Source organism: Trichomycterus rosablanca, chromosome 14, assembly GCF_030014385.1.
Source record: "Trichomycterus rosablanca isolate fTriRos1 chromosome 14, fTriRos1.hap1, whole genome shotgun sequence".
Taxonomy (NCBI): domain Eukaryota; kingdom Metazoa; phylum Chordata; class Actinopteri; order Siluriformes; family Trichomycteridae; genus Trichomycterus; species Trichomycterus rosablanca.
Genome location: NC_086001.1, coordinates 34,263,423 through 34,288,814, shown reverse-complemented (window position 1 = coordinate 34,288,814; position 25,392 = coordinate 34,263,423). Strand labels below are relative to the sequence as shown.

The 25,392-nt window shown below is 37.6% G+C and overlaps 1 protein-coding gene and 1 long non-coding RNA gene across 3 annotated transcripts; both read right to left on the bottom strand.

Annotated features, from left to right (window-relative positions):
* Nucleotides 1-244: 244 nt before the first annotated feature.
* Nucleotides 245-25,392, bottom strand: LOC134326855 (tripartite motif-containing protein 16-like). Of its 2 annotated transcripts, none has more exons than XM_063008980.1 (7): nucleotides 25,324-25,392; nucleotides 22,617-23,199; nucleotides 22,404-22,499; nucleotides 21,330-21,563; nucleotides 20,833-20,992; nucleotides 20,456-20,509; nucleotides 245-812 (listed from the first exon to the last, which is right to left on the bottom strand). In XM_063008980.1, exons 2-7 carry the CDS (start codon nucleotides 23,193-23,195, stop codon nucleotides 289-291), a joined length of 1,647 nt encoding a protein of 548 aa, XP_062865050.1. In that variant the 5' UTR covers nucleotides 23,196-23,199; nucleotides 25,324-25,392; the 3' UTR covers nucleotides 245-288. The 2 variants fall into 2 exon arrangements, with proteins under 2 accessions (XP_062865050.1, XP_062865049.1); XM_063008979.1 differs by lacking the exon at nucleotides 245-812 and adding an exon at nucleotides 18,794-19,386.
* Nucleotides 15,432-16,944, bottom strand: LOC134326862 (uncharacterized). Its single transcript, XR_010014617.1, has 3 exons — nucleotides 16,822-16,944; nucleotides 16,421-16,485; nucleotides 15,432-15,556 (listed from the first exon to the last, which is right to left on the bottom strand). It is a non-coding gene; the product is annotated as an uncharacterized LOC134326862 (long non-coding RNA).

Genomic DNA, 25,392 nt, shown 5'->3' with positions numbered 1-25,392 from the left:
TCACATTTATCATTTTGTAATGTACACAAATTTTCTCTTTTATGTTTTTAAATATTCAGTTTGTCTTTTATTTATTTTAGTTTTAATATCTGAATCCATTTAGATGATGAATATTTAAGAACAGAAGAAATCAGGAAAGGGGGTAAATACTTTTTCACAGCACTGAATAAATGGTGGTTAATAAATTGAAAAAGAAAATCTTCATAAATGTATCACTGCCTCACAGATTCTAAAATCACTCCAACAGTTTAATGTTACACTTTCATGTAAATTTTACATTTAATTTGTTCAATCTGACAGTTTCACTGATCCTGAACAAACATAAAACCCCGGGTAGAGGAGCTGAGTGAACGTGGTCTGAACTCTGTGGAGGAGCTTCATTGTATCAGAGACGCTGTAGAAGGACAGAGTTCCTGCTTCATAATCCACATACACTCCTATTCTAGAGGAACTCGGCATTATGGGAATTTTAGTCTTTCTGTTTTTGTGCCTGAATAGAAATCTGGATTGAGAACAGAACAAACTCCAGGACTGATTATTACATCCAAACAAACACTCATCACCACGTCCTTTCCTGCTGATGCTGTTATATGACACTGCAATACAAACCCCATCATCCCCACTCCACTCAACCTCCCAGTAACAGCGTCCACTCACACTCTCTCTACACACAACCTGGAGGTAATAATCAAATCTATCTGGATGATCAGGATACGACTGTAATGTTCTACTGCAGGTCACTACTTTGTTCTCCTCAGACAGATGGAGGTTTTTATTTACTGTGTTTGGATCCAGTGTGAACCGACAAACATCTGGAGAGGAAACACAAAATAAACCAATTAACATAGAAGAGAGAGAGAGAGAGAGAGAGAGTGTCCTTATTGTATTTATTGTGCACTGCTAGCCTCTGTATAACCAAAGTCAAATTCCTTGTACTGTATGTGTGAGCATACTTGGCCAATAAAGTCTGATTCTGATTCTGATTCTGAAATACACAGAAACACCGCACAACCAAAGATACAGTGCAACACTATCCAGCACCAAACACACACAAAAAGACAAACACTACATACACACACACACACAAATACACACAAACACTGCACAACCAAAGATATAGAGCAACACTATTCAACACCAAACACACTAAAAGACAAACACTACATACACACACACACACACACACACAAATACACACAAACACTGCACAACCAAAGATACAGAGCAACACTATTCAACACCAAACACACAAACACTACACAAACGCACAAACACTACACAAACGCTACAAAAACACTACACATACACACAAATGCTACAAAAACACTACACATACACACACACACGTGTGTACTGGGGGGGTGCAAATACTTTTTCACTGCACTGTGTATGTTTGTGTGCTTGTGAGCAACTTACATTGTAGAAAATCTTCTTTGATTTCAGGTTCAGGAGGTGAAGTAATCCAGACTTTCTTCACTGCAGAAAGAGTAACCGTACAATCACTAATCACAGTAAATACATATTTGACATGTTCTCCCAGTGTTTGTCTAAAGTAGAGATGCATGAGTACCGATACTAGTATCGGGTATTAGCCCGATACCACGTTCATTAACTCGTACTCGCAAACGAGGCTCCGATACTAAACATCCGATACCGTGTGCCTAGTGCACGTTGCTGCGTTAACGCAGGGGTTTTCAACCTGTGTGCCTGACCTTGCGAGATTTTTTTACTTTTAAAACTAAAGCAATTAATTTTTCACCCACGGGAGACAGATTGAATTATTCTCACTGACCACGCTCACACGCACGTTTAATGTTATTTAGTTCCGTTTGAAAAAAAAAACATTCAAAATACAGCTAACAGCGAAAAAGCAAAAGCAGCGACCGCCGTTATAGGACGTGTGTGTGTATTTAATACTCTGTTCACAGTGTCGATACAAGTGATTCAGGAGTCGACTCATTTTAAGCGCAGCGTAAGTTTCTTTTCTCAGTCATCTCTCCGTGTTTACTGTTATAATGAATGATGCGGTTGTAAATAAACACCAAATACTACAGAACATTTTGTGTGACTCGCTTACCTTATAAAGCTCAGGCTTAATTATACTGGTTATTACCACAGAGCGGGAGCCGACTTCGTCGTTTACGATTTACCGAGGTGAACCACGAATGTATGTGCTGATAGAATCGGCTCAGATGGGATCGGACTGTATTATCTTTTTAAAGTAAATATTTCATTCAGCAGAATCGCATCGCATGTATGATGTGCACAACGTTAATTACGTGCGTTTATTAATGAACGTTAACGTTAGCTTGTCAGAAGCTTTCTCAATGATGTCTGTGCGGTGTTTTTTTTTTACAATTAGTGATGGCAACCCAAGCAACTGTTCCACTGCACTATTTTACACTAAAAACTACACTATTCCATAATGCTCCAGATTGCATCATTCTAAATAGGTATCGGTATCGGCGAGTACAAAAATACATGTACTTGTACTCGTACTCGGTTGGGAAAAAATGGTATCGATGCATCCCTCGTCTAAAGTGACCTTAAGTCTGAATAACTGTGTGTGAGTGTATTTCATTCAACCCTGGACTCACTGTGACCATGACCAGTACTGGGTTAATGAGTAAATGAATGATGTTGTTAGATGTAAAATGTTCATGTTGGTGGATTTGATTGTTTTGTTTGATGTTTGAGTACATTTTGGAGACAATGGAACACTAAGGGCTTAAACTCACCTCCATCTGGTATCTTCTCCCACTGCTCTTTCCAGAATTCTTCTACTTTCTCTCTCAGCTGAGATACAGACTTTGTAACATCATCAAATGAGAGGAAAGGACTGATTGTGATGGCGGCAGATCCAGCAGGAGCAGAGAGAGACTGAAAATTCTACATCCAGACAAATAATGTTCACAGAGAAACAACAAGATGATGATGAATCATAAATGATTCAACTAATAAACTAATAAACTTGTGCCTGTAAAACTGTTGAAAATAGTTGGTACAAGGACAATTTAACACTACTGTGAAGATTGTAAAATGTCCCACAATCATCTTAAACAGATAATCCAGCTGTGTTTGGGTATAAAAGAAGCATTCAGGTACAGACCAGTTTTTATGAGCAACGACTCTAAAATGCATTATTAAATAATCCTACAGTTTAAACAGAACATTCTTCATCAAGCAACAGCAGCCCTGTTATTTCACTACCTAGTCCACCATTACCTAAATATTGGACTTTAATTGTATGCATCACATGTTTTGTGTTTGTCCTCATTTTTAAAACCAGACTCCTGTTAGCCTGAATATTGTGGACTATGTATGTATTGTGTTAAACAAGGTCAAGCTTGTTCCTTTAAATAAGACTTTTAAAAAATTGCTGCTATTTCGACTTATTTTCGATTGAGAAAAGTAATCATTAGAACAAATGCACAGCAGCACCTACAATTTGTTTCCTCATCGACGGCCAAGTCAAAGCACTTCACCAGATTATTAGGACTCGACTGTACACAGATTTAATAGAACTGCATTCACTTCCTTCTCAGGGCTGAACAGGTTCATTTATTCAACCACTGGATTGATACAATCCCAAATACAAGCTGCCCCTTTTCCCTTTCGCTGGCAACCAATCAGATTTCCCCCCCAAAAAAACTCAGCCCTGTTATTTCCCTATCTGTCCACTAGAGACCGCCATCAATGTTTAATTTAATCTCTTATTATCTGATTTCAGGTGAGTTCATACTAATTTTTATCTCTTTAACACTACGGTCATAAAGTTTGTTCACATTCTGAACATATTTTATTACTGGTGCAGCAATAATTTATTCTTTTTAGTTCTGTTACCTGGAGGAAATGGACGGGATCCTCTGTGTGTGAAAGCTGTTCCAGTTCAGCATCTTTCCTCTTCAGCTCTACAATCTGCTGCTCCAACTGTTTCAGGATTTTTTCAGCTTGACTTACTTCAGCTGTCTCTCGATCTCTGATCAGATCTTTTAGCTCAGAGCATCTTCTGTTAATTGAGTTGATTAGTTCAGTACAGATAATCTCAATGTTCTTCACTGCTGTCTGTGCAGAACACTGTGAGAAGAGGAAACATTTCTCACTTAGATATTTGTCCATCCTTCACATTCATATGTAGCTACTGGCCAGAGTAAGACTTTCATCACTCATAGCTTGGTGATGGTGTTAAATGGCTTGATTTTTCATACCCTGGTAAATGTTACCATCATCATCATGTCCACATGATGCAGTATTTGATACTCTACTTACCAAATATAAGAAAGAGTTCCAGTCTTCTACCTTCCACCTTAAACTCCAGCACTTCTTCAATGTTCATCATCATTTTACTGCATTTATCAGCATGTTATATTTCCTCACAGCTCTTTGATACAACACACCTGCTCCTGTATGTCCTTAATTTAAAATTATATGTGTGGATTAAATCTAATAAAACCTAAAAACACCATATATACCGTAAAATGTGCTGGTGGTAGCATACTGTTACATAAATTCTTTTGAGTATCAGAAAACAGCAGGCTGGCCAGGACTGGGAAAGTCAATGTAGTGATCTTCTCAAATCTTTACCAGAAATCTTATACAGTCATTTATGTTTAAGCATCTTGATGCAAAGCAACAATTAATATTTTTTTTTGGGTGGCCCAGTCAAAGCCCTAATCTGATCTTATCACCCTTATAATTATTAGCACAACCTAAGAATTGCTGTACAGCATCAATCACAAACTAACCAGGCAGAATTTGAAGAATTTTTTAAAATTCATAAACAAAAATGCTCCATCACTTGCAAAGTTACCTGAGATATAAAATATCAAATTTTTAATGGAGATTGGTTTAATGGAGGAGAGTCGGACTGATCCTAAGAGCTTTTTGTTTATAAAACTTACCTTGTGAGACTCCACAGCATTTATCAGCTCACAAAGTTCCTTCTCTCTGTTCTGGATTTTCTCCTGGAATTTTCTCTGGATCTCCAGCAGCTGCTTCTACACAGAATAACAATTCAGAATTTACTTGTATTGTGTACGAGCACCACATAAACAATGTCAGTGTAAATGATAATGAGTTGTTACTTGTTAAAGAGAGCTGTATAATATTTTTACCTGTTTCTCAGTTCTTTCTGCTGCAGCCGATATTATATCATGTCCTTCATGATTCTCTAGCATACACAATGTGCAGATACACTGCTGATCAGTACGACAGTAAACCTCCAGCAGTTTATCATGCTGAGAGCAGATCTGATCCTGGAGTCGTCTGGAGGCTTTAACCAGCTTGTGAGTCTTATAAACAGGAATTTGATAATGAGGCTGAAGGTGAGTTTCACAGAAAGAGACCAAACACACCAGACAGGATTTTACTGCTTTGGATTTTCTCTCTGTACAGTAATCACACTCCACATCTTCAGGTCCAGCAGAACAGTGACCAGAATGTGGAGCTTGAAGTTCTGTTTTCTTCAGTTTCTCCACAACTCCAGCCAGAATTGTGTTTCTCTTCACAACAGGTCTTGGAGTAAAGGTTTGTCTACACTGTGGACAGCTGTGTGTTCCCTTATCATCCTCCTGATCCCAACAGTTATTAATACACACCATACAGAAATTGTGTCCACATGATGTAGTTACAGGATCCTTCAGCGTTTCCAGACAGACTGAACAGCTGAACTCGTCCTGAGTTACTGAAATTTTGGACTCCATTTTTCTACACGTAAACAGAAACGTTCATTTTTAAAATTTTTGATTATCTACTGTACTCATGCTGTGGGAATTTGTATTGTGGTTGTAGTAAGTAGTACAAGTCAGTAGTTAACTACTACAACCTTCGTCTTATCAAAATTTGCGTTTCTTAATTTTTGTTAATTTTCTATATTTTATTATTACTATACCTTTACTGTACCTTTACATTTTATGATTTGTTACTGTACCCATGCACTTTTATAATGTGGTTGTAGTAACTAGTACAAGTTGTTGGTTACTATGAAATATGGTTATATTAAATTATGTTGTTTTTTTTTTACTTTTTTACAATTCTTTATTACTGTACCCATACTGTAGGGTTTGTTTCTGTAATTTAAGTGTAGTGGGTGGTACATGTCACTAGGTAACTATTGCATCGTTTATTATATTAAAATGGTTGTTTTTAGAATTGTTGACACTATATATTTTTACTGTACCCATACTGTAGGACTTTATACAGTTGTATTGAATGGTACATGCCACTGGGTAATAACTACACCTCGGCTTCATGCACTTTGTAGACGCTCCCTTAACACTTCCTTAGCCTTTCAACGCGGATGAAGCTCACATTTACAAAATAACAGAAAATAAACATTTACAGAAAAAACGTTTTAAACATATTTGATTGTAGTTTGTTCCTTGTTTACTGCAGAATCAGTTAATGCAGTTTCACTCATTTTTGGATGTTTATTAGCCGAGAACGGCTTCCTGGTTTAGTTCGTGAGTGTTCTGTTCAAAACACGTGCGTTTAAATCAAATCAACAATCTGAACTACATAAAGTAACAATACACAGTAATGTACAGAAGTGTGGAAATGTATAAACTCACCTGCGTTCATCAACTTCAATTATCAACAAAACTACAAACACAGACACGGAACAGATCAGTTTCACTTCTGCTGAACTAAAGGGGAGAGAGAGAGAGAGAGAGAGAGAGAGAGAGAGAGAGAGAGAGAGAGAGAGAGAGAGACGGAACCACAACGTACAGTTTTTTCTTTTCATCACCTGGTCAGGGTCACGGTGGGTCCGTCTTTAATTGGTAACACTAAATATAATTCAGAAATGTATCATTCAGTTTGTTTTTAAATAAAATACAAACACATATTATTGTCATGCCTTATCCTGCAATTGTTTTCAATGCTTTTTAATTCAAATCAATATTTTTTCATAGTAGAGATGAAATTTCAAGACTTTTAAGCCAAATTCTGGACTTTTATATAGTTTTGAAAGTTGATTAGCCTAGTACATTATATCTTTTTTCTTAAGTTATGAATGTAAATGTTACAGTAAAAGTCTAATATAGCCACATTTAGTAGTTTGCTAATGGTTTATAGTAGACGTACATAAAATTCACTTCATACACAGAATATTAAAAACAAAATGATGAAAAATACAGATTACTGCAATAATTATTATTAAAGAAAGTTGTAGCAAACAGCTATTGTGAAAATGAACATCCATGCACCTTCATATATTCAGTGAGTTTATTTATGTTTTATTTAATGTTATGAGATTTTGAGGCTTGTTGATCCTGATCATCAGGGCGGCAACCACAATTAATGCCAACTTCAGTGATTATACAGTTTGAAAAAGTTTTATGGGACGGTCTGTACTAAAATAACACATTACACATCTCTAAATGTTTTAAATGTTATATCAACATGTTTTTTCTGTTTTAATTAAAAACAACTATTGTGAGATTTATATCCACTTGTCCTATTTGTATTACACCGGAGAGACCCCCCCCCCCCCCCCCCCCCGTTAAAAAAGTAACTAAGTAACGTTTACTCATTTTAAATGAGTTACTTTTTACTTGAGTAGATTTTTAGACTAGTAATTTTATTCGTACTTAAGTAAAAATTAATTAAAGTAATAGTACTTTTACTTGAGTACAATATTTTAGTACTCTTTCCACCTCTGATTAATGCAAAGGAACCGACTAAAAACAAAAACAAAAGGGGATGTAACAATATGTGTTAATGTATCGAACGTGTGATGGTTTTATATTTCAGTACGGAATGGTTAGAGCGACGCACACACAGATGTCTGCGGGATTTTGATAGTTAATGTTCGTTACTGTTGTGGATTTAATAAATACAAAGTAAGCAAGTACAATGCTGTAATCGTCAAGTTTGCTTGGAGTGAGATATTTTTTTGGGGGGAGCAGGGGGTTGGAGTTTTCACAGGTTGTTTCGGGGGGGTTGGTGCATTGACAAAATATGACATAGAACGACAAAGACTTGTAATTCTACCAAACACAATGGTATAAATCTTTAACAAAACCAACACAGGAACTCTGATCAATTACTTGAAATATACATGACTGATAATACACATCTACAAATAAACACAGAAAGGACAGAAGACAAAGAACATGAATAAATAACCTGAACAAAAGTAGGTACCTATCTTGCCATGAGAGTGACCAATGGGTAAACATGGCGTTAAACAACAAACAAACAAACAAACAAATGAACAGCAGCTGTGTGTGTTTGTGTTTATGAGTGATGTGTGTTGTAAGTGTTTGTGAAAATGGCTGACATTGAACCACATTGCTTTAAATGGGAGCCCCCAATATCGGTATCATTTAAAGCAATGTGGTTCAATGTCAGCCATTTTCACAGTCATGATGGATGACAGTGTTCCATCCAGAGCCAACGCGTTCCTGGTTTTTGTTTTATTAAGCCCCACCATGGAAAAAACCCTCTCTGCATCTGCATTTGAGTGAGGCAGAACTAATACCAATTTGGCTATTGTAGACAGCCTTGGAAATCTGCTCATACCAGTCACCTTTGAAAAAAATGAACCAAGGAAGCCTAATTACACTCCTACATATTTTTGCAGTTATTATGTTGCTCATGTCAATGCTGAATATTTCTTACCCTATTCTTCAGTGCGGTTATATTCCCCCAGAAAGCCTCAATGTCAAACATGGCTGGGTCTTGGGGCATAGGGATGTCCATTAACTGGTAGTCCAGGAACTCCTCACTCAGCTGATCATGCTCTTGGGGTCCATGGTATGGAAGCAGTTCAGGAAACCTAAAGAACATAATGTGTACTGAACTAGGAGAAACAAAGGGGTTTGTTTTTTCAAATGTGATCAAACTTCACAATCTATTAAAAATGTTAAACCCTTACCTTTCCACAAAGTATGCAGCATCATTCACTTCACACTCAGTCCTCTGCTGGACATCAACAAACCTGGCATGTTTCAGCAGGGTCTCTTTCAGGGGTAGTTTCGCAATAGCATACTGAACTGCTCCTATTAGAAATGCCAGCGCTGCCTGATGGAACCTCTCCACTTGCTGTGGCGTGATATCTCCTGCATCAAGGAGCCTGTTGAGCGTTGCTCGGGTTGTAAACCCAATATTCTGCTTTTGTCCTACCAGAGACATAAATCAAAGACTTAAACCTCAGGAAGGTACGTTCACAATAATAGTCATGGACAACTCCCACATTTTCCATTTTTCATACTCCTCTTAAAGTATGTACAATATCCCTTCACATCAGTGACATCCTCAATGTCATAACTGAATGAGCCATTTGTGGTCAGTGGGTGGAGAGTTTATGTATTTGCTTATGGAAAACTTGGGGAACATTACCTTGCAGTTGGTTGGATGGATCCTTGTAGTGGATCTCATTCACCGCTCGGCTCTGCAGTGCTTCAACTTTCAAAAACCTTCCGCACAACTTGCGAATGAACTTGGTCATCTACAAAGTTGCATTTCAGTAAAGATTTTGAATTAAATTTGCACAAAATAGTTTCAGCAAATGAAAAATGACCAGTGGCTATTACTGGCAGAAACACAGCTTAACCCTCCTGTTTTACCTCTTCATAGAGAAGGCAGCTTGAGGATTTCTCTCTCTGAAGGAGGAGATTTAGTGAGGAGAAGGCTGGCAACGTTGCATGATAGAAAATCAGGTAGACCTCTGTCAGTGGGTTACAGAATGCATCCACCAGCCTTCTGAACCTTGGTTGTTTCTCACCTAAAAATTAAAAAGCACACATTGTACATAGTATACATTTACATAGCAATCTCCTGAAGAACCTTGCATTCATGTCAGTGAAATATGCAACCTACTTGACGACTTGAAATAGCTGGTGAGTGGCTCGTATTGCTGTAGAATGCGTGTCAAACACCGCTCCAGGCTCAGCCAACGAATGGAAATATGCTGAAGTATCTCCATATAGTCGTATTCGTGCAACTCACAGAATTCTGTGATGAGAATGTAACATTAAGTTTCAGTCTACTGAAAATCTTCTGCATGCCATTCACACTATACTGCTGCTGATTAAATCACAAACCTGTTAAGTAACCTTTACGGTTCGTACTGCCTCTAAACCAGTGCCCAACAGTCAAATCCAGTCACCTACAATACATTATGTTTCATAATCACAGCATTTTGATCACAGATTCATTACGTTCACAACTTATTTCCAAAAATCTCTGCCCAGCATGTTTCGCAGTATTATGAAGAATATGGCATGGACACCCATGGATGTACACATGGGGATTCTCTGTGAGTATCCCTGAGGAAATGGAGTTTCTTGCCCCTGTATTGACAGGGGCATTGTCGATAGAGAGAGAAACACAATTACCCCACGGTATCGAGTGTTTCTGGAGGATGTCGTTAATTTCCTGGAAAATGACTTCGGCCGTGCCGCAGCGTTGCCCACTTGTTGTGCACATGTCCAGAAATCTGTGAACAACAGCCTTGCCGTCAAACACTCTGACCGAGAAGGGGTTCATTTTCTCTCGTCCTGTGATGACAAGGTGCAAGCATTACATTACAAGCATTACATACACCCCACACTGAAATGTTGTGTAAAGAAATAAATACTGGAAAATGAGAAAGTGTCAACTGGCTGTCAAAATAACACCTGTATCATTTGATCCATCTATTATTAGAGTGAAGGGATTGGTCTTCATCTTGGTGACCAGCTCCTCCCTAAAATGTTGTGCCACAGCTTTATTTATTATGCACATTGTTTTTGTGCTCGCACATTTGTAATGCTGTGCTGTGACAAAGTCCTTGAAGCAATCCCTGAACAATGGACTGAAATGTTCCGCGATGGCAAATGGCACAACCACTTTAACTTTAGCTCTTCTTGTCTGTAACAGAAAACGATGATAACCATGTTATCAGCAGAGGGGACATTTAAGTCAAATTTATTTGTATAGCTAATTTCATATGGTAAACACAGACTCAATGTACTTTAAAAGTGTGATATCAGCTACCCTGTCATTGTTCATAATCATTGTGACTGAATTACAAAAACAAATTTTTATAAATGGAGGGCAGAAATAATGAAAAACAAGATTTCATGTGTTAGCTGCATGTGCTCCTATACCTTGTGTGCTCCTAATATGTCGCTGCACATCTGCTACACCTTGATGGGCTCATGAGTTTTCCTGTCTGCAGATTGAGCACCAATAGTAGGAGCTGGTGGTGCCTACACTAATGAATGGCCATTTTGCTGTCCACTCACTTTTAAAAGTGCTCCTATAGGTGGCAGCTCCGGTTAAGGCCGTTTTTTTCACTGTTATTTCTCTGACCTCCACACTCTCTTCTTCGGTCATCTCCACTGTCACTATCTCCCCTAATGTCTCCCTTGCTGTCTCAATCACTGCCTCTTCCACTGGTAGGCCTACCTCATCTGACCTGGAAACCTTTTTTGATGGCTGAGCCACCCAAAATGAAATAATACTCTTTTGTTTCTTCCCTGACATCTTGAAATCTGAATAAACGACACAAACGGTAAAAAACAGGCAAACGTTCCTCTCTTCATCCTCTTTAAGCCTACCATTCAAATGAACACTTTAACTGGCAGGTATAGGCCTTATACAAAGAGTTGAAAAACTATAGTAACTATAGTAACTAATGAAAGATTAAAATAAATGAAGATATTACCTGATGATCCTGACGGTTCTCTTCCACCTCCAGCTCGTCTACAATTATGTGCATGCATTCAGAGCATAGGTTACGTCACTATTTCAGATCTCCCCCAGCAACAAGAAATTCCATTTTCTGATTGGCTGAGAAATTCTATTTTCTGATTGGCCGATAGGTGGCTAATTCAAAACAGCGGTATGAGTGCAGAGTAGTCTGCCTTTGACTCGTGTATAGGATAGGTTATAGTCATTTCTGTGCGGCGAAGTTCATCATTTCTCAGTGTAAGAAATGCCATGTGTGGCGTGTGAGCGTGTGAGCTCGTTGAAATGCGTGTGTCTCACGTTCCCCTAACGTTCCCGTAACCTTAAAATTATTGAAACCTTTAATTCAACATCAATGATAACCATATACAAAAACCACTATAACAGACAGACAACATTTTTTGTCAAACTTTATTATTTGTTTTGCTCAATTAATGGAAATGCATTTTTTACTTACAGTTCAGTGGACGTCTTTAAAATGTAATATAGTAATATAATAGTAATATAATATACAATTATATAATTGAATAATGTATTGTGGTATAAATCTATATATAAACTCTATACATACATAATGAAAAAATCTAATTCATAATCATTCACTATGCATTTAATTATGGCAGTATTGGGTCCTTGGATGTGTCCTATGTCTTTGTGTGTTTGTGTGGGGCGTGAATTGTGACATGAATTACACCTCTTGTTTTCCTAGCTTGTCCACATTGTTGAATTTGCTGGTGAAGTACACTTTCTGGACCTTTTTAATGGGGAAAATCTGTTCGGCCACCTTTGAAAATGCAAAAAATAAATAAATAATCAAACATTTGCCGCCATCACCTCTACGCTACAGGGGCCCTAATATATTTGATCAGCAATGTCTTACATCTGATGTATCATAAAGCATATACTTGGTAAGCGTATCAATATATAAATGCAGACATGTTTATACATGTTCAAAAGATTGATTGATCTTAAGCAGAAGTTAAAGTGACAGACAAAGTACAGTGTATTTTATTTTTAAATATAATCTGTTGTTTGTACTCAATATATGACGAGATATATAAACTTTGTGATCTCACCATTAATTCTTATGGTGCAAAAAATATTTATTGCTGAAAAACATGACACCTTCATCTGCACTGATGCAGACAGATCTTCGTTTTTTATTTCATTATTTTAGTAGTTCAGACTGCCTTAAGATGGATCGGCATGGCCCATCTGATTCACTAGTAGACTGAAAAAGAATCAAACAGTTAATATCAGCAGCTATGCGATCAGTACACAGTTTAGCATTTACCCCGTAGTAACACACCCAACAGAAGTTGAAAACAGTCAGGGCTTTAAGCATACATAGATGGGCAGGCGGACACAAAGGTGGATGAATGGATGGATGAATAGACATTGTCAGCACCAAAACTGTAAAGAAGTGAGTTGTTTCACATATTTTAACACAAATATATTTTAAACACAATCTATTCTTCAAAGATCAACTAGCACTTACTTCAAGTTTCCGAGATCCAGGCCTCATTGTAATTTTCTCTTTTACATCATAGTCCTAGAATGAAATGATTTAGGATATGTAGTTATCTGGGGCTACAAAAACAGTAACATTCTGTGGATGTGGTTGTAAAGCAATGTACTGAATATCAAACTTGCTGCTACTATCATGAACAAGAATATGGAAAACCCATCCTTATGTGCTGATGTAGGCAGATACTGTTATCTACAATACCCGGGTCTTCTCTGTTGGACACTGAGACTCTCTCAACCTCAGCAGCCCTCCTTGACATGTGGTCATTTTCCTGGAATAAAAATACTGTTTTTAATTTCATATTTAAAATCTGTAGTTAACAGAATGCTACAATAGCTTAAACACAGTGGCACAAATGCAGGGTTTTCCCTGGGTTGTTGGTGGGCTTACGTGGTGTGGTCACTGGGCTTGGACTTAGGTGGTGCCCAAGTCTTATAAGAGTAGGAAAAACCTGAAATGTGTGTTAATAGACATTTTCTGAATAAATCATATAAACTTTGATCAACTGCCTCAGTTTCACGGCAATAATTTAAAGCACACATATCACCCATCATTCAAAAGAAAATGCTGGACCTCCACTATTTTAAGAGCAACTTGCAGGTTAACGTTCACATTTAATTAAGACGTGTATAAATAAGACATAAAAGGTGAATGTCTTGTAGGAAATTTTAAAAGCATTTACAAACTTTTCTATGTTTATTTCTTAGTACTATTATCTGTACACTTGGAATCATAAAAAGTGATAGTTTTATTGCACTAGTGCTGAACTGCACTATAGTGCAATAAACCTATCACTTTTACCCGCTCAGCGTCTGCGGGAAAATGCATTGATGCTCCGGGAATGTATGAGTTAAGTTAACAAAATCAAGTCGATTTGTGATAAGTAGCTGATTCTGAACGAACTCGTCTTCAAGATGAACGTGTTCTAACGCATTTGTAGTCAATGAAATGTTAACACAACTGTACATATTTGACCATTTAATTTTTGACATTTTAGGGGAAGCTGAGCTTCCCTTGCAGTCTTAGAGAAATCGCCACTGCACACACACACACCTTCACTCCAAACCTCCTGTTACACACTGACCCAGCGGCTTTTTCTTCATCAAAGCTACACAATGAGACAAAGATCAGCTCATACTTTCATTCTTACTACAGTAAAACACACCGTCTTGCTTGTACTATAGGAAATTATACTGTTAATATTACAAAAACATATTAATGAATAACTGCCCGAATTTTCAAACGTTTCCTTGTACTGCATTTATTATAAAAAAAAAATTAAAATTAAAATCATTACCGTTTAACTGACTTTTAAAGTGAAGTTCATAATCATGTGGAGTTCATCATCCCCATCTATTGGTGCTAGAAATACATTACATCTTGTTGAATAGGTACAGATTTGTGACTATATTATTATTATTTGAAACGTGTTGTAGACCTGCAATGGCGACTGTTTTTGGTATACAGGAAAGAAAAGGCCCAATGCAGGTGAAAGGTGTTATTTGGCAACCAGCACCAAGTAAATATTGGACAGAACACATGATGGAAAAAAGCTTTAAAAAACGCAAAGGAGATCAGGGTAGAAGATCTTTATTAAACATGAATACATATTACAGCAGTCTCGTACACATGGAGAACATTCCTGCGTGCTCTCACTTTACACACTGGACTCACATGATAACAAAGCTAAACAAAAGCTATTGCACCTTGATTGTCCTCAAAAATTTGCACTGGTGCACATTTGTGTACATTACCAATACCTTCCAGTAACTGGGTAAGATATACACTCTCAGCTGTTAAAGCCATATACTCAGCTTCACATGTGGATCATGCTACTGTACACTGTAAAAAGGACACTGTGAAATGTACAGTAACTTGCTGGCAGCAATTAGCCAGTAAGTTGCTGTAATAAATTTTACAGTACGCATACTGCAAATTTAATTACAGTAACTATAAAATACTGTAATATTTATTACAGTAATAATCACAGTACTGTAGCTCTTTTTACAGTAATTTCACATTACTGTAACCTATTACAGCAGTAATCACTTTACTGTAATTGTTCTCACAGTCTTTTAATTACAGCAAATATCAGACTACTTTAAAGGCATTACAGCATTTAACACTAAAATAATATTCGAAAAATAACTATACATTGTAAAAATTAAGACACTGCATTTGTAACAAAAAATCATTTATTGAATTTCAACATTTTAAAAATACATAGATAATTAAATAAATAAATTCATATTTTTATAAACACAGCTGTTCTGAACAAAAACAAAAATGTGCAAGTGCTTTGTTTTACATTTGCTGGAATCCACATCTTGGGCTGAAGTTTTCTTCCCTGGACTGTAAAGATAAAACAAGGAATTACTGTTACTGCTATAGAAATGTAGTGTAGCGTCGGCACAGGCTTTACCCAGAAAGCCTTGCGGCAGTGGTGTCTAAGCTCACCGTAGCCGTGTATCCTGGTGTTGGGAATAGGGTGGCTGCGGTGAGGGTTGGGTAAGTAGCTTATATGTTTGTCTGTTGTATGAATGTATGTGTGTATGAATGGGTGTCTGTCCCTAAACCACTGAATGAACTGCCAAAGGCAGCTCACTTGCGGCCCTGACACTATCCTTCCTGCTCGCCGGCGCCACATTGGTGTCAGAAGTGGGATTGTGGCATTTGGGTGGCTCTGGTGGTACAGTGGGCCAATATGCCCGATCTGTCTGAGTGCGCTAGCCCAGGTGGCTGTAGGGGCAGGGTGCCCGGTCCAGCAGTGGGTGGAAGAGCGGCTCAGGAGTGTAATGGGGTGCGGTCTGGCCGAGGAGCCACCCAGTGGACGCTGGTGAGTGGGTCTCCGGGACGGTTGACCATTAGGGAGGGGGCAGTGTAGCGTAACTGGGCAGTGTAACTTTACCCAGAAAGCCTTGCGGCAGTGGTGTCTAAGCTCACCGTAGCCGTGTATCCTGGTGTTGGGAATAGGGTGGCTGTGGTGAGGGTTGGGTAAGTAGCTTATATGTCTGTCTGTTGTATGAATGTATGTGTGTATGAATGGGTGTCTGTCCCTAAACCACTGAATGAACTGCCAAAGGCAGCTCACTCGCTGGCGCCACAGTATATACAAGACTGGAGACTGACAATTTAGTTAATTCCTAACCTCCCATTAAAGATATCACATTAATAAACACATTCTACTATTAAAAATGTGCTGTTTAAAATTCTTACCTGTTTTGGGGCTCTGTTTTGCTTTAGTCCACTTCAGTAGGCTACTTAGACATGCCTCACGGTAACTAGAAATAAACGAGTGACGAGTTTCACCACATAGAACATGGAGCTACAGCACAGCCACATATACACACGAACGTTACGAACAGTGTTGTTACTCCTACGTACATTCAACTTATGCCATTATCAACTAAATATCACCAGATAACAAAATACCATGTACAAATAGCTTATTTTGGTAATGTTATGAACGCTGGCTCTCTATCACTTTTGGCTAGACCATTAGCTAGTTGTTTATCAACTGGCCGATTAGTTCTATGTTAGCGAGCTAGCTCGCTCTCTGTCTTGATAGCGTTTTAAAAGAGTAGGTGACTATTATCAAGTAATTATAATTTCTGTACCTGTTACTGATGATATAAAGACGTCTTTCTGTCTGAGTGATAAAAAAAAACTAGTATTTGTGTTAGATATAATGCAAACTGTACTATTACCAAAGACGGATTATTGTTTAAAATGACAGAAAAAGAAAAATCCCGCTTAAACTTACCGTATTGTGATTCACAGCAGAAATATGCTTACTGTAGAATTCGCCCACCACTGAATCTTGACCATGATCCACAGTAAAATGCTGTGTACAGGTTCTACAGTAAGAATTTTATCATTCTACAGTAGTAATACTGTAAAAACTACAGAAATTTGTTACAGTGTAGGTTGTTTCTTTGTTTTTCATGAAACTAAACCTCCTGTCTCATTTAAGTTGAGATCATTTCATGCTATGTTATCCTGGCTATCTGTAGCCTATTCTGAGTCATTGTAAGCTTAGACCTTCTTTGCACTTTTTGTAACACATTTGATAATCAATAGTGCCCTTCAAGTATCTCAACACATATTTTGCTGTTACCCAGCAGTTTATTTTAGTTTCAATACAACGTGACACTGACAAGATAAAGAAAGCAAAAATAAAAATGAGAGAGTGTTTATGGCTCTTCTGTCACAAAATTAATCGAAGCTGAGCGGCTGTGGAAATTATATACCAATAAGGCATAACATTATGACCACCCTTTTAATATCATGTTGGTCCCCCTTTTGCTGAGCAGCCCCTGACCTGTCAAGGCATGGACTCCACTAGAATCCTGAAGGTGTGCTGTGGTATCTGGCACCAAGATGTTAGTAGCAGATCCTTTAACTCCTGTAAGTTGTGAGGTGGAGCCTCCATGGATCGGATTTGTTTGTCCAGCACGTCCCACAGATGCTCGCTTGGATTGAGATCTGGGGAATTTGGAGGCTAAGTCAACACCTCAAACTGGTTGTTGTGCTGCTCAAACCATTCCTGAAGCATTTTTTGCTTTGTGGCAGGGCGCATCATCCTGCTGAAAGATGCCACAGCCATCATGGAATACCGTCTCCATGAAAGTGTTTACATGGTCTGCAACAATGCTTAGGTAGGTGGTCCGTGTCAAAATAACATCCACATGGATAATAGGACCCAAGGTTTCCCAGCAGAACATTGCCCAAAGCATCACACTGCTTCCGCCGTCTTATATAGTTTATTGGTTTTGTGTGTATAAAAGATGAATATTTTATTGATGGGGGTAATTACATTGTGTATATGATTTTGAGTGTTATTCCAATACTGTTGGCATGTTTTTGTAAAACAGACTGAACCCTGATTTTCACATTCTGTAAGGTGCTGGGTGGATGTACACAGTGGGGGGTAAAGGGTTTTGTACTGTTGTACAGAGGTTGGGGTTACTGTGTTTTATCATCATGGTTGATGGTTTTTGTTTGTTTCCTCTTTCTTATAGCATCAACAGTTTTACGTAATATATAAATACTGAAGCAATACTGAGTTCCAGTGGTTACTAGGAGATCCAATCATCCTTTACTACACACGGTTATTAAGACTGAATAATATTTTGCAAAACTCGACTGCCTTTCTAAACCAGCCTAAACCAAACCATCAGGAATTTGTTGTTAGGAGCTGGAAAAGGGGGAGCAGTCTATGCCATTATTTATTATTACCTATTATTTATTATTTATTAATTATTTATTAATTTATTTTGGTTTCAATATAGCATCACACCAGCAAGAAAAAGGTGCTTTGTAAGGTGTTGCAGGCAGCAATGACGACTTTTGTTGTACATAAGAAAAAACAAATAAATATTACAAAAAAAATAATAAAATAACTTAAACTGCCTCTGAAAATCAAAGGTCTCCTTGTACTGCATTTATCATTAGCTAAACTAAAAAAGCCAAATTAAATAAATACTTTTTCACAGCACTGTATTTATTGTGTTTTATATATTTTTTTAAATGTCTTGAAATGTTTCCTTATTAAAAAGAAAATCTTCATAAATGTATCACTGCCTCACAGATTGTAAAATCACCCAAACAGTTTAATGTTACACTTTCATGTTAATTTGACATTTAATTTGTTAAATCTGACAGTTTCACTTTTGATCCATAATTAAGACCAACCCCTGGGTAGAGGGGCTGAGTGAACGTGGTCTGAACTCTGTGGAGAAGCTTCATTGTATCAGAGGTGCTGTAGAAGGACAGAGTTCCTGCTTCATAATCCACATACACTCCTATTCTAGAGGAACTCGGCATTATGGGAATTTCAGTCTCTTTGTTATTGTGGCAGAATGAAAAAGAACAGGTTGGAGAACAGGACAAACTCCAGGACTGATCATTCCAGCCAAACACACACTCATCACCACGTCCCTTCCTGCTGATACTTTTATATGACACTGCTATATAACCCCACTTATTCTCACTCCACTCAACCTCCCAGTAACAGCGTCCACTCACACTCTCTCTACACAGAACCTGAGAGTAACTATCAAATCTATCTGGATGATTAGGATACGACTGGAATGTTCCACTCCGTGTCACCACTTTGTTCTTCTCAGACAGACGGAGGTTTTTATTTACTGTGTTTGGATCCAGTGTGAACTGACAAACATCTAGAGAGGAAACACAAAATAAACCAATTAACATAGAAGAGAGAGAGAGAGAGAGAGTGTGTGTGTGTGTGTGTGTACAGTGTGTATATGTACTGTGTGTGTGTACAGTGTGTGTGTGTACAGTGTTTTGTGTGTGTACAGTGTGTGTACAGTGTTTTGTGTGTGTACAGTGTGTGTACATTGTGTGTGAGTACAGTGTGTACACTGTGTGTGTAGTGTGTGTACAGTGTGTGAGTGTATGTCTAAGTGTGTGCATGTGAGTGCGACACTAGACAAGCACACCCATGTATTACACAAAAACTGCACAAATACACAGATACACTACACATACAATTAAATACTATTTAAACACACAAACACTACACAAACACTACACAAACAATCAGACACTACACAATCACTCACAAATGCTACACAAACACTGCACACACAAACATGACACAAACAGTACACAAACACACACAAGAACTACACAACACACACATACAAACCCTACACATACACACAGACACTACACAATCACACTAACACACACATACATTACACAAACACTGCACAAATACACACAGACACCACATACACACAAAAACTACTCAAACACACAAATGCTACACAAACACACACATACACTACACAGACATACATAAACAGTACACAGACACACACCAGCAACACACAATAAAACCACAAACAGTCATGCTAATAAAGCTCTGTGAATTGTGTATGTGTGTGCGCATGTATGAGACTGTTTGTGTGTCTGTTAATGTGTATGTGTAAGTGTGAATGTGTGTAAGAGTGTGTAAGTGGGTAAGCATGTGTGTCAGAGGGTGTGTCTGTGTAAATGTGTGTGTGTTTTTCAAGGGTTTCTGTGACTGAATGATTGAGACTCAAAATCTCCTGGATCAAAAATATACAGACAGTTTAAATGATTGTTTTACTTGTTTTAACTTCATGACCTCTGAAGTGTGACAGATATGTAAAAATACAAGGTAACTGGGGGTGGGGGTGGGGGGGATGCAAATACATTTTCACTGCACTGTGTATGTTTGTGTGCTTGTGAGAAACTTACATTGTAGAAAATCTTCTCTGATTTCAGGTTCAGGAGTAATCCGGACTTTCTTCACTGCAGAAAGAGTAACAGTACAATCACTAATCACAGAAAATAAATATTTACACCAGAAACTGTAGCAGGTATAGCCAGTAAGAAGTTTGACATGTTCTCTCAGTGTTTGTTTAAAGTGATCTTAAGTCTGAGTAACTGACCAAGTATGAGTGTATGTCATTTGACCCTGGACTCACTGTGACCATGACCAGTACTGGGTTAATGAGTAAATGAATTATGTTGTTAGATGTAAAATGTTCATGTTGGTGGATTTGATTGTTTTTATTGATGTTTGAGTACCGAAGCATTTTGTAGACAATGGAACACTGAGGGCTTGAACTCACCTTCATCTGGTATCTTCTCACACTGATCTTTCCAGAATGTTTCTACTTTCTCTCTCAGCTGAGATACAGACTTTGTAACATCCTCAAATGTGAGGAAAGGACTGATTGTGATGGTGGCTGATTCTGCAGATCCAGCAGGAGCCGAGAGAGACTGAAAATTCTACATCCAGACAAATAATGTTCACAGAGAAACAACAAGATGATGATGAGCCACAAATGATGGACGACAGACATGAAGCACAGAGTGATGTTTCTCCAAATAACATTAACAGTTTTTCATGATCTTTTGATTCATAATTGTGATGTTGTTTCTCTTGCGTTTCCGGCTCTTCTCAACATGTTTGAATAAATTCTAACAATAATCAAGTTTAAGGGAACAGATTTCTCAGCTAAAGGCATCAAGTTTTAAAGTTTAGGGGACATCAAGTTACAAGGTTCCGCTGTATTTTATTACTTGGACTGGTGCAGCAATAATATAATTATTTTAGTGTTGTTACCTGGAGGAAATGGACGGGATCATCTGTGTGTGAAAGCTGTTCCAGTTCAGCATCTTTCCTCTTCAGCTCTACAATCTGCTGCTCCACCTGTTTCAGGAGTTTTTTAGCTCGACTTACTTCTGCTGTTTCTCGATCTCTGATCAGATCTTTTAGCTCAGAGCATCTTCTGTTAATTGAGTTGATTAGTTCAGTACAGATCCTCTCAATGTTATTTACTGCTCTCTGTGCAGAACACTGTTAGAAGATTCAGAAAGAGGAAACGTTTCTCACTTAGATATTTGTCCATCCTTTACATTCAAATGTAGCTACTGGCCAGACTAAGACTTTCATCACTCATAGTTTGGTGATGGTGCTAAATGGCTTGATCTTTCATACCCTTGAAAATGTTACCATAATCATCATGTCCACATGATGCAGTATTTGATATTCTACTTCCCAAATATAAGAAAGAGTTCCAGTCTTCTACCTTCCACCCTAAACTCCAGAACTTCTTCTGTGTTCACCATCACTTTAGTTTTTACTGCATTTATCAGCAAGTTATATTTCCTCACAGATTTTTGATACAACACACCTGCTCTTGTATGTCCTTAATTCAAAATTATATGTGTGGATTAAATCTAATAAACACAAAAAAAAACCATATGTACTGTAAAATGTGCTAGTGGTAGCATACTGTTACAGAAATTCTTTTGAGTATCAGAAAACAGCAGCCTGGTCAGGACTGGGAAATTCAATGTAGTGATCTTCTCAAGTCTTTACCAGAAATCTTATACAGTAATTTATATTTAAGCATCTTGATCCAAAGCAACAATTAATAATCTTTTTGGGTTGCTCAGTCAAAGTCCTAATCTGATCTTATCACCCTTATAATTTTTAGCACAACCTCAGAATTGCTGTACAGCATCAATCAGCAACTAACCAGGCAGATTTTAAAGATTTTTTTAAATTCATGAACAAAGATGCTCCATCACATGCAAAGTTACCTGAGATATAAAATATCTAATTTTTAATGGACATTGGTTTAATGGAGAAGAGTCTGACTGATCCTGAGAGCTTTTTGTTTATAAAACTTACCTTGTGAGACTCCACAGCATTTATCAGCTCACAAAGTTTCTTCTCTCTCTTCTGGATTTTCTCCTGGAATTTTCTATGGATCTTCAGCAGCTGCTTCTACACAGAATAACAATTCAGGATTGACTTGTATTGTGTACGAGCACCAAATGAACAACGTCAGTGTAAATGCTAATAAGTTGCTACTTATTAAAGAGAGCTGTATAATATTTTTACCTGTTTCTCAGTTCTTTCTGCCACAGCTGATATTGTATCATGTCCTTTATGATCATCCATGGTACACATCAGGCAGATACACTGCTGATCGGTACGACAGTAAACCTCCAGCAGTTTATCATGCTGAGAGCAAATCTGATCCTGGAGTCGTCTGGAAGCTTTAACTAGCTTGTGCTTCTTATAAAAGGGAATTTGATAATGAGGCTGAAGGTGAGTTTCACAGAAAGAGGCCAAACACGCCAGACAGGATTTTACAGCTTTGTATTTTTTCCCAGTGCAGGAATCACACTCCACATCTTTAGGTCCAGAAGGAAGTGAACCTTGGGCTTCTCTCTTCTTCAGGTTCTCTACAACGTTTGCCAGTATAATGTTTTTACTCACTTCAGGTCTTGGAGTGAAGGTTTTTCTACACTGTGGACAGCTGTATGTTCCCTTATCATCCTCCTGATCCCAGCAGTTATTAATACACACCATACAGAAACTGTGTCCACATGATGTAGTTACTGGATCCTTCAGTGTTTCCAGACAGACTGAACAGCTGAACTCGTCCACAGTTACTGAATTTTTTGACTCGGCCATTTTTCTACACATAAACAGAAACACCAGTAAACACAGCAAGTTATTTACAGCAGCTCAGACTTACTGGTTTAGTTTGTGAGCATTATGTTCATGTTTACGTTTCTCAAATTTGTTTTACATTTTTTGATTATCTATTGCAGTGGCTCTCAAACTGTGGTACGCGTACCACTGGTGATACGTGAAGCAGCACAAGGTGGTATGCCAGATAATCTCAGAAAAGTAATTACATGCACCAAAAAAATTAATAATTTAATAATTATAAATAAAAAAAATATTAAACAAAATGTGTAAATTTGTAATAAAATCTGTTTCAAAGTTCTTATAATCTGTTGTAATAAAATCAGTTTAATTAAAACGAATGTGTTTTTAAAAATATTCGGGGCTGCGCAGACACAGTACTTCATTACGTCTATACTCCACGTTCGCGGTTTCCATTTCCATTCGCTTTTGGCAGAGCCAGATCTGTGTTTGAATCTCACTAATCTCGTTCCTGATATTACAAGGCTGCTCCGCTAAACAGGCGCACTCACTGAAAGGGTTAGTGGTAACTGCATATATACTAGTGATGAGTTGTTTGTGAACAATCCGATTCCATTGAACGGATCTTTGAAATTAACGAAAGGAGCCGAGTCTTTTATTTCTGCACAGTTCTAATCGACTGTAATCCACCCATTCAGCTTCGCATCAGTAGAGGGAATTAATCATAACTCGTAATAAGAGCTGCACTTTCAGTATCACGGAGAGCGAGCAAGACACACACACACACACACACACACACACAGAGAGCTAGAGCTAGTAGTATAATGACAAATAATTGATAAATAAACTATAAACTTGTTTAATTGTGTTAAATCTGGTTATTTCATTGTGCTTATGTTTTAAAGCAGAAACAAACAGTCGCATGTCTGCACAAGAGAGGATTTTTCTGAAATTTAATGAAATGCAACCACAGTATGTCTCTTCCCTGTGTTTTTTTTTCCTTTTGAAATAAATCTTTTTTTAGGTGTTGTTTGAATTAGGAATACATTTAAGGCAAGGTAGCAAAATTTGATATTAATATCGGGGGTGTCTTATAGTTGTGCCTCCCGAAGAACGAAGAGCCATTTTTTTGAACGGCTCTTTAAAAGGAACCGAGCGAAAAGATCTGACTCCCTTCAAGAAGCCATAATTCCCATCACTAATATATACACACACACAATTAATGTGTGCCATATGTGGTTCTGTGATGAGAAACATAGGTGGTACTTGGAACTTTTGGTTTGATAATGGGTGGTACTTGGTCTAAAAAGTTTGAAAACCACTGATCTATTGTTGTGTGACTTTTAATTTGCAATGTGGTTGTAGTAAGTAGTACAAGTCACAAGTTAACTACCACAACCTTCGTCTTACCAAAACTTGCGTTTCTTAATTTCTGTTAATCTTTTATATTTTATTATTATTGTACCTTTACTGTACATTTTATGATTTGTTACTGTACCCATGCTCTATGACTTTTATAATGTGGTTGTAGTAACTAGTACAGGTGACTAGTTAACTACTACATCCTTGGTTATATGAAAAAAAATATTTTATTGTTTTACTTTTAATTCTTTATTACTGTACCCATACTGTAGGGTTTGTGTGTAGTGGGTGGTACATGTCACTAGGTAACTATTGCATCGTTTATTATATTAAAATGATTGTTTTTAGAATTGTTGACACTATATATTTTGACTGTACCCATACTGTAGGACTTTATACAGTTGTATTGAATGGTACATGCCACTGGGTAATAACTACACCTCGGCTTCATGCACTTTGTAGACGCTCCCTTAGCACTTCCTTAGCATTTCAACGCAGCATTTCTGTAAACATTTACAGAAAAAAAAAACGTTTTAAACATATTTGATTGTAGTTTGTTCCTTGTTTACTGCAGAATCAGTTAATGCAGTTTCACTCATTTTTGGATGTTTATTAGTCGAGAACGAGCCGAAAGAAACTCGAATGTCAGGCGAATGTCCAAGACTTCCTGGTTTAGTTCGTGAGTGTCATGTTCAAAACAAGTGTGTTTAAATCAAATCAACAATTTGAACTACATAAAGTAACAATACACAGTAATGTACAGAAGTGTGGAAATGTATAAACTCACCTGCGTTCATCAACTTCAATTATCAACAAAACTACAAACACAGACACGGAACAGATCCACACTCGAACA